This window comes from Euphorbia lathyris, chromosome 4 (assembly GCF_963576675.1).
Source record: "Euphorbia lathyris chromosome 4, ddEupLath1.1, whole genome shotgun sequence".
In the NCBI taxonomy this organism is placed as follows: Eukaryota; Viridiplantae; Streptophyta; class Magnoliopsida; order Malpighiales; family Euphorbiaceae; genus Euphorbia; species Euphorbia lathyris.
The window spans coordinates 10,607,376-10,618,142 of NC_088913.1; the positions used below are offsets into that span (position 1 = coordinate 10,607,376).

A 10,767-nucleotide genomic window follows, 5' to 3' on the forward strand; every position below is an offset into this window, starting at 1 on the left:
TGGGTGGTTGTCTTGGTTGTTCAACATGAGTGGAGATAGGTTCTGGATGGACAGGATTGTTTGTAGTATGAGGGATGGAGGAGGAAATAAAATTGTGTCTAACATTGTTTGACGGTGCATCAACAGTATTGTGAAACGAATTTGAGAAGAAATATGGTGAGGGATCATGGGATAATTGAGTATTGTAACAAAACGGTGAAGTATGAGATTCAGAAATAACCTGATGTTTGTTACTAGCTTCAGCTGCCTGATACGTTGCTAGGGCAGCAAGAACTGATGGAGAAAATAGAGTTGGAGGTGTCGCGGATTGTTGCAATTGAATAGATGGCTGCTGAACCGAAACTTGTTGATTCCGAGGAGGGGAAACAGCCGCCTGATATGCCGCAATGGCGGCTAGTACCGCGGCGTCGGCGGCGGACGTTGTCGGTATCGTGGTTTGCACAAACCGCTGATCGCACGCTGCTGTTGCGGATGGAATGGGTGCGGGTTATGCAAGTACAGCAGACGGAAGGGGCGCCTGGGCAGCGGCAGCCGAGGCGAAGGGCGCAGGAGCCGCGGAAGAAGGTGCGGGAGGCGCCTGTGCTGCAAATGGAAGTTGCACCGGGGCAACCAACGCGGAGGAAGTTGGCGCAGGATGCGCCTGGGCATTGGCCGCCCTTGCGCTGGCCGCCTGGTAGGCTTCGAGAGCCGCGCGAACCTCCGGCGGGAAGGTATCGCCGACTATGTGTTGTGGAGGTGCGGCTGCCGCGGCTGTTGGTGCGGCAAGGAATTCAGATTCGCCGGTGATAAATGGCGAGGTGAACCGCCATCCCGACGATGTGAACGATCCACCGTAGGCGTCGTTCGTGTTTTGGGCAGCCGCAGAGTTAGAGGCGCCGGTGGATGTGATCTGCACGGCGGCGGCGGCTGTTGCGGCGGCAGCGGATTTGAACTGTGAATAGGTGGGTGATTGAGGATGATCAGAGGATTCGGAGGATGAAGAAGTTGATACTACTGATACCATGTTGAATGTATAGTTTGATATAGGGAAGATTATGGAGATAGAGAGAGATAAGTAATAACACAATTAATGGTTTGAATCACCTTAGTGATTATGGCTCAGAGGCCTTGTATTTATAGTGAGCCAATAGTAGTTTATATAGGAATACAATACACAAGTATAATCGTATTAGAACTCTACCTAGCTAGGGTTATAGACAAATTGAAACTCTAACTAGATAAGAATCTATTTTCAGAGATAATAGGAACATTATCTCTAACACCACTATGCAATCACAGAGGCTTAAAGTATCGGGGCTACCAAATCTTCATTTGAAGAAGGTGGTTAAGGTTGAGGTTATTAAAGTATTAGATGCATATATCCCATTTTAGGGTAATTAATATTGGCAAGGGAAGGCTTGCCCCCAATACACCCTTGTGGTGGGACCCCTCCCCGGACCCTCGCTCAGCGGGGACGCGTAATGCGACCGGGCCGCCCTTTTATTGTCAAAATGTAATAAAAGTTTAATTTATCTCAATATAATCACTTAAGTTTGTTTTTATCTTAATAAAGTTACTTTAAAAGTTTTCTAATCATTTTTCCTTTGGAATTGATTTCGTGATATCTAATCATACGTTTCAACGCCATGTGATAACAAAAAATTAACCACCAATTAACCCAAATAAATAAAGATCGTCAATTAAAATTTTAAGAAGGCTTAATACATCACCAACTCCTTGAACGTTTCCATAATAGTAGATTAGCTCCCTAAATTTTACAAGTGTCTCACCAGCTCCCTAAATTTGCTTATTTCGTATCATCAGCTCCCTAAACTTGTCCATAAAAATTTGTTAACTCCCTGAACTTTACAAGTGTCTCACTAGCTCCCTAAACTTGCTTATTCTGTAACAGCTAAATACAAAAACTGATATAACCCTAATAACTACACCCACGTTCAAAACCATATCCTCTTGATAACTCCAAGGTAACCACCATCCATGTAACTTCCTCCTCAATTCCTATAAATAGTCTTTCAATTAATGAGGAGGGGGTTGGTTTTTTCAGAGAGAGAAAAGAACATTATATTTTGCGGTATCTAACTTAAGCATCGGAGCGTTTGTGGGAAGACCGCTTCCCACACTGTTTTAGACGTTAGGGGTAAAATTACTCCTGACCCAAAATATTAGGGGTATTTTGGCACCTTAATCCGAGTTAGTATTATGATTTTTGTATTTAGTTGTTACGGAATAAACAAGTTTAGGGAGCTGGTGAGACATTTGCAAAGTTCGGGGAGCTAATAAATTTTCATGGACAAGTTTAGGGAGCTGGTGATACGAAATAAGCAAGTTTAGGGAGCTGGTGAGACACTTGCAAAGTTGAAGGAGCCAATCTACTATTATAGATAAGTTCAGGGAGCTGGTGATGTATTAGGCCTTTTAAGAACAAACAACTCATATGGCATATCAATTGTCTATTAAAATGTGTAGTTACATTTTGTTTATATGTCAGTTGGCGCTAATGTGACATTGAGATGTCATGTCAGCAATTTCAGTAGAAAAAAAAACTAAAAAAGTTTAAAGTGACTTTATTGGGATAAAAACAAACTTAAAGGATAATATTGATACAAATTAAACTTTTATGATATTTTGATGATAGGTAAACACTATGGTTACTTTGTTTTTAACAAGATAACTACAGTAAAACCTCTATATAGGAATACACTTAGGACCGAACTATTTGTATAACAATTGGGAGGTTATTGCTAAATAGATTTTGGTCATAGAAGTTATTACCAAATTGGGATCGAATTTCTTTTATAACAAAATAGAAGTTATTTCTATATAAAGGTTTTATTGTATTATTTTATTTTTTTTAACCATTAGATAATGACTTTGTTTTTTTTTTCTCACCCTCGTCTAATGATGAAAAAAAAAACAAAGCAATGGTTATTTGGTTAATATCGTCTAAATTTTAGTATACTAATCAGCCATTTCAGACAGTATTTGAACCGGTCTAATCCAAGTTATACCAAATAAGGGTGATCTCACATGGTCGAAAATGAATTGATTCCAATTAAACAATTAAAATAATTTGACTATTATTTTCGGTTAAATTAATATAGGCATTACATCTAAATGGATCCCCAAACTAAAATTTCAAAATCAATTAGAACTTTAAACTATTAAAATCATCAATTAGCCTAAACTAAGTAAAAATCATCAATTAAGTCTTTATTATATCCTAAAATAAAAAATTGTGACTATTTTATATAGACTATAATAATCTTTATGTTGGTTCAAAACGAGTTTGGAGAAGATGGTCTGAAATTGCTCAACCGAATGAATTTTGATTAGGCCTCAATTAATGATTTTTGTTTAGAATATGGATTTAATGGATGAGTTTTGCTTAATTCAGGAATCCGATAAATGATTTTGATATAAACCTTGGTTTTGGAAGCCAAATGAATATTATGCCTTTACCTAATATGTATTACATAATTAATTTTAAGGGATAATATACTTTTAATATTATCGCTTAAAATATACTTTTAATCTCAATAGTCAACATCAATTGCAAAAATATAATTTTAATCTCAACAGTCAAGATCAATTTTAAATTTGTATAATTTTACTTTGGGTTAAGGTGCAAAAATACCCCTAATGTTATGGACCAGGAGCAATTTTACCCTTAACGTCTAAAATGGTGCAATTTTACCCCTAACGTTGGAAGCCAAGAGCAATTTTACCCCTAACGTTAATAAATTTGGATCAATTTGAGAAATAATTCATCAAACTGTCTTCTCGGTTATGAATCTTTTTATCTACACTTCATACGTTTGTCATTTTATCAGTAACAAATCACAAACATTTGTTGGGATGTGAAAAAAATAAAAAAATATACTGTCTTTTTGTAAGGATTAGACAAAAAAAATGCAAAAAATCTACCGAATTTATAAATATTAATTTCAAATTCTATTATTAAATTATGAAAAACATGAAATTCTTTTTTTAGAACGAATTATTATGCAATTGGTGCAGAATAATGAACAAAAATATCTGTATTTTATAATAGTGTCTGAAATTGAACAAAAAGACAGTATATTTTTTTATTTTTTTCACATCCCAACAAATGTTTGTGATTTGTTACTGATAAATGACACACGTATGAAGTGTAGATAACAAGATTCATAACCGAGAAGACAGTTTGATGAATTATTTCTCAAATTGATCCAAATTTATTAACGTTAGGGGTAAAATTGCTCTTGGCTTCCAACGTTAGGGGTAAAATTGCACCATTTTAGATGTTAGGGGTAAAATTACTCCTGGTCCAAAACGTTAGGGGTATTTTTGCACCTTATCTCTTTTACTTTTGATATTGGCAAATTGAATCGATTTGCAAATCTTCTCAATCATAAATTTTATCATATGTGTTGTATACATATTTAATTTTATCACTTATGGATCACAAACATACGTATACACGTTAAAAAAAAATAAAAAATTGTACTATTATATATAAATTAGATAAAAAAAATATTTTATCAATTTAAGAATATTAATCTTTAATTTTATTATAAAATAAAAAATAGTATCAATTATTAATATGCAACTAATGCAGAACACGAAAGTAAAACATTTATATTTTTAATGATGACTGAAATTAAACTTGTCGAAAATAAAACTACTTGTTTTACGGTGTTAAAGATAAAATTGTATCAGTTTAATTTTTTTTTTTTATCAAATTCAATTACCATTGACCGCAACACTAGACATATTTTTATATGTTATGTTTAATTTTAAATTACCACTTAAGAGTTGTATTTCTTATTAGGTATAATACTCATTTGACTCATTAAGATTTTAAAATTAATTAGAACCTTAAATTATCAAAATCATTAATTAAAACTTTCAATTAATAAAAAATCATTAATTGAGTCTCATTCTAAATAAAAATCATCGATTGAGGTCTAATCGAAAATCATTCGGTTGAACAGTTTCAGACATTTTTTCCCTAAACTCATTTTGAACAAACATAAAGATTATTATAGTCTATATTAAATAGTCACAGTTTCTGATTTTAGGATAGAATGAAAATTCAAATTTTTACTTAGTTTAGAAACTTAATTAATGATTTTAATAGTTTAAGGTCCTAATTGATTTTGAAACTTTAGTTTGGGGACCCGAATGGATGTAATGCGTTTTTATTATTTAGTTTCCCTCCCAATTTTCCCTCGCGCCGAAACAAGACCTCCGTAAAAAAGAATTCCTAATGCATAAGAAAAAGAATTAGAGCTCGTAGTGAACAAGGTAAAGAGGAAGAAATGGAAGGAGTGAAAGCAGTAATTGATGAACCCAATCGAGGCATTCCTTCCGAAGATACACAAATTGGTATGAGAAAAAGTTATTCTCTGTTTTAATTCTCTTTTGTTTGTTAATTACTCATCTTTCTGATTCATGGTTGTCGCTTAATTTTTCTTTAATCGACAGAAGTAATCCGGGAATTAAGGGATCTTCCACCACTTCACTACCTATTTAAGATAAAAAACTTCTCCCAGCTTTATAATGGAAAGATTGACAACTATGATTCAAGTGATTTTGAAGTTGGTGGATACCAATGGTACGTTTTTTTCCCTTCACTGTGTGCGATTTTGGTGTTGATGTGCTGTTCAAGTTTGTGCTACAAACACTTAGTTTTTGTGCAGGAGACTGTCTCTTTATCCCAAGGGGAACAAGAAAGTAAATGAGAAGGATCACATCTCGCTCTATTTAGTTCTCTCTGAATCAAATTCATTTCCTTTATATCGGGAAGTTAATGTGTACTTGAAGCTGTTTATTTATAATCAAATTCAGGATAAGTATTTGACTGTTCAAGGTACAATTTACTATTTACTAGCTTTATGATGTTCTAGGTATTGTTGACATGAATTTCGAACTTTTCAAAGTGTGCTTCTTTGGGATGTGCATAGTATATATACCTTATTAGTCTTGTTTATGTTTTGTCTCCTGAATTCTTTTGAATGCTCTGATCATTGGGAAAAAGTTTGAACCTTAGTGTGAAGGAAACCACTTAAACTAGCGCAACTCTGTTTAATGAACTGAATTTATTGAATGAATGAGTTGATTATTTGGGCAAATACAAGGGGAGACAAACCTGTTTGAACCTTAGTGTGAAGGAAATAACTTAAACTAGCCAACTCTGTTTACTGAGCTGAATTCCGTGAATTCTTTGATCATTTGGTCAGATATAAGGGGAGAAAAAAAGGGTTTGAACCTTGATGTGAAATCACTTAGTCTACCGTATCTAGTGCTTATGTTTGTCATGTTGTCTTCTGAGTTCTTTGAACTCTTTGAGCATTTGGACAGATGCAAGAGGGAGGAGAAAATTTTGAACTTTAATGTGAAATTGCTTGTTTATGTTTGTGTACTCATCCATTTTATGAATCCTTTGAAAATGTGGGCTGATGCAAAGAGGAGGGAAAGCAGTGTGGGTCTTATTTTGAAACTAACTAGTCTACCACAATTTTTGTTTATGTTTGTCCAATGCTTTTATCATTTGGGCAGATGCCAAAGGGAGCGTAAGGCGTTTTCGTGGGATGAAAAAGGAATGGGGTTTTGACCAACTAGTTCCTCTCAGTGTTTTCAATGATGCATCAAATGGATACCTGATTAATGATTGTTGTGTATTTGGAGCTGAGGTTTTTGTTCTAGAGGGCTGCTGTAAAGTTGAATGTGCATCTGCTGTGAAGGAGCTCGATAACAACAGGTACGCTTGGAAGTTTGAAAACTTCGCAGAGCTGGAAGAAGAAACCTATTTCTCCAAGGTGTTTGTTATTGGTGGATATAGATGGTATGTATGATGTACGTTATGTTTCTAGCAAGCTTCAACAATCAGTTTCATCAATAGATGAACAACAATTTGGTATATCTTAATGTCATTTAGGACATTAGAGGTTTATCCGCGTATTTAAATTTGGAGGACACGGACGCTCTTGATCCTCGTCATAGTCTTTACGTTGAGTATCTTCTGCGTGTGAGGGATCAAATCAAGCGAAAACACCATGAACAATTTGGTGAAAAACCTTTTTTCAACTTTCTGAAAATCCAAAACCTCTCTATTTCAGAAACTCTGTAGTTTTACGCTAACTTAAATTCAATCTTATATTTTGCAGAAGGTAACATTTTTTCTTCTGATGATGATGGAAGTGGAACTTGGGGCTTCCCGGCGCTTATACCTCTGACTAAACTATATGATAAGAAACAGGGATATATAGTGAATGGTGCTATGATTCTTGAAGTTCAAATTTCTTTGATAACAGAGGTGAAGGAATTCTCTTAAAACTCTTTAAGTTGAGAGTATTTTGAGCTTTTGGAGTTGAGAAAGTTATGAATTTCATATAAATTGGAATTGTATGTTTTGCTGATTGCTCTTAGAGGCAAAGATGGAAATGGCTTTATGTTGGCTGTAGTTTTGATCTTGTATGTATACATATTTTACCTCCTATGTTTTTAGGCTTGTCAATAGACTATACACAGTTAGGGTCGGGGGAATCCTCAATACATGTTTTCATAGGGACAGGGATGCAGAGAAAAAGTATCCCCATTTTCAGGTTCCACCGTTACAGTTACGGTTATCCTTAGGATACCCATAGATATAGGCATTAATATAATAGAAAATACTTTTTAGGCTTAATACATCATTTGTATGGTATTGTATGGATTGATTTGATAGAAAAAGGTATATGTAGGTGGTGAATGTGCAGGCGAAGGCCCGGAGTTCAACAAAGCAGCAGTTCCCTTTCTCGAGGACGAGTTCAGAAATGGGATCAAATAACTTTATATTAAACGAAACTGTTAATGAAGAAAGGTATCCGAAAGGTTGGGTAATAGGAAAGAAGCGCAAAGTTGTTAATGTAGATGTGGATGAGAGAATTGGTGTTGAGGAAATGAATAGAAAGGTATCTTATCTCTGTTGAAACCTGAACTTTCCTATGCAATGCGTATGCGTACCCCTGTCGGTGCTTCATAGATGGTTACACATGGAATGAATGAAGTGTTGTATTTCTTGCAGGACGGTGAAATCGTTGATGGCCTGAATGACCTGCAATTCCAACTTGTGCAAGAACGTAGTAAACGAGCAGAGGTGGAACGGGAAAATGCTGTACTTCAAGATCGAGTGTCCATGTTGATGAACATGCTACAAGAAAATAAAAAACTGGATGATCAACCATAAATTATTTTCCATCTTTTTTTCATAGGATTGTTTGATAAGTAAGTTTCTATCCTCTGCTTATCTGATCTTAGACTTTAACTTGTTCAATTCCATGGGTATTTATCAACACAAGGAAATGATTAGTATGTCACTACTGAAAAAAATGAAGCCATTTTCAAGCTTGGATTATTTAGTTCTCTTTTTTAATGGCGTAGTTAGGACTTTCTAAGTTAATCACCTTAGATTTTGTTTTTTTTTTCTTTTTTTTTTTTTGTAACAAGGAAAGTGGAAAAAAAAAAAGCAAAGAAAAACAGAAAATTAAACAGAAATTTGACGAGGGAGGGAGACTCCTGCAATGTTGTCTCTCAGGATATGGGCAATATCCCTGGGAGGATCCATTAGGACGGTGAGGCCAGGAGGATACAGATGAGCTGACTGATAAGAACCAAACACCTCTAGAACTCTACTTTTTACATATAAATGTTTTTTGAATCACTCATATTATAGAGAGGACAATATGGTTGTAGATTGTCTTGCTAAATTTGGAATGACTGCTTCAACTGATAACTAGTGGCACTCTTATCCGACGTTTTGCACTTATTTTGTTTTTACTGACTCTAATAACACTGAGTATTTTCGGCTTGGATAGCGTTCCCTTCTACCGTTCTTTTGGTTATTGTTTATATTTTACCTTTCTCTTTAATAAATTTGGTTGTCGTGCTTTAAGGGCTTTTTGCTAGTGTCATTCCAGTTGGAATTAGTTATTAACTTCCTTTAGCCATCTTCTTGCCTTCACTTAGTTAAAGTACAAATTAATTATTAAAAGATTCAATTTTATATATATATATATGGATTATTTTTCAATAAGTATTAACTATTTATGGGTATTTTTGAAAAATGTATAAATCTAATAGAGTGATTTATAATACCAAATTAGAAAATATAATACTATAAATATAATATGAAAACATGTGCATTATATATTCTTTCAATATAAAAAATTAATTACATTCTAAAAATTAATTAGAAATGTATTACTTTGAACTTTTGATTTAACTTAATTAGTTTTTTTATTGTAACTAAAACATCGAAATCCTATATTAATAGTGCTACACATGGTTATCAAAACCGGACCGGTTAAAGAACCGGAAAGGACAAAGGGTCAAGGGTTAGAGGTTCACTCGGGGTTTAACCGAGGTTCAACCGGTATTAAAAAAATTATGTAAAAAATAATATTTTATCCATATTTTAACTTATAAGAAATTATATAAATAAAATTAAAAATATTCAATTTGTAAATCCAATCATGAATTAAAAATATAATAAAAATTCAATTTATAAAAAGACTAAAAAATATAAATTACATATTTTTTAAAACTAAATAATTAGTATTATTATTAACATAACATATAAGTATAATAAAATATTTATTATACAATTTTTTAGAGTTTTAAATTTTATTTTATGAAATATTTAAATATTAATAAAATATTATGAGTATTGAAATGATAAAATAATGTTTGTATAATATTTATAGAAATATAAAAAATTTGATAAAGAAAAAGAAATATAAAAAATAATAATAAATAAATAATATTTTAAATATTTACTTTTTATAATGATTATATATATATATTTTAAATATTTATATATATCTATAAATAATATTTTAAATATTTACTTTTTATTTACTTTTTATAATAATAAAATATTATATATATATATATATATATCTATATTTTTAAGATTAAACACAAGTTAATAAATGGTCTAGTGGTTTCCGGTCGAACCGGGTTGAACCGGCCGGTCCGGTTCGGTTCTCAAAACCATGGTGCTACATATAAGCATTAAATGTATAGAATATTTTCATCAATTTTTAATGTATGTTTGGTGTTTCAATACATATTATTTAATTGTTGCCTTTACCAATTGGAGAATTAATATATTTTCACCAATTTACAATGTATATTTAGTATTTTAATGTATATCAAATAGGGCTAAAAATAATTAAGCATTGGAAATTAGTGAGAATATTCCTTATATTTAATGCTTATATGCAGCCCTAAGAGCTGGATATATCAAACCATTAAACATTTTACCTCATAAGCATAAAGTACTTACTAATTCCAAAAATGACATGAAGATAAAGTATAATATTAATAACTCAATTCAAATAAACCTTAAAAAGTTTAACAATGCTAATTAGAATCATTAAACCATAATCATCATCCAAACAGTCATTAAAACATTAACATCATTAACAAATGTAAACAAAATCAACTTCAATTTAGTTTATAAAAGCAAGTAACTTATGAACCATAAAAACCTCTAAAATCTTCAATATTTACTTGGGGATATCAACTCAATAATCGCATTTTTAGAACATCTTGGCAACCTCATCAATCCTCGTTCAAACGCTCCCATCACAGAAGTTGTTACATGATCTTTGAATTCCACCACCATCTTTGCCAATACTCTTGCATTCTTGAGTAGAAATTTTACAAAGGTTATACAACCTTCCCCGGACAACCAATGATCATAATAGTCTTCAGATGCAATAATAAATAATCAAAATCTGT

General features: G+C 32.8%; 1 protein-coding gene across 2 annotated transcripts; it reads left to right on the forward strand.

The window, feature by feature from the left end:
• The first annotated feature begins 5,232 nt into the window (after positions 1–5,232).
• On the forward strand, positions 5,233–8,351 carry LOC136226967 (ubiquitin C-terminal hydrolase 12-like). 2 transcript variants are annotated; one of them, XM_066015678.1, is made up of 5 exons: positions 5,233–5,367; positions 5,467–5,596; positions 5,682–5,851; positions 6,541–6,826; positions 6,920–7,274. In XM_066015678.1, the coding sequence occupies exons 1-5, from the start codon at positions 5,301–5,303 to the stop codon at positions 6,945–6,947; spliced, it is 681 nt and encodes a 226-aa protein (XP_065871750.1). In that variant the 5' UTR covers positions 5,233–5,300; the 3' UTR covers positions 6,948–7,274. The 2 variants fall into 2 exon arrangements, with proteins under 2 accessions (XP_065871750.1, XP_065871751.1); XM_066015679.1 differs by lacking the exons at positions 5,233–5,367; positions 5,467–5,596; positions 5,682–5,851 and adding exons at positions 7,725–7,934; positions 8,048–8,351 and having other exon boundaries at positions 6,752–6,826; positions 6,920–7,049; positions 7,149–7,297.
• Positions 8,352–10,767: the final 2,416 nt, after the last annotated feature.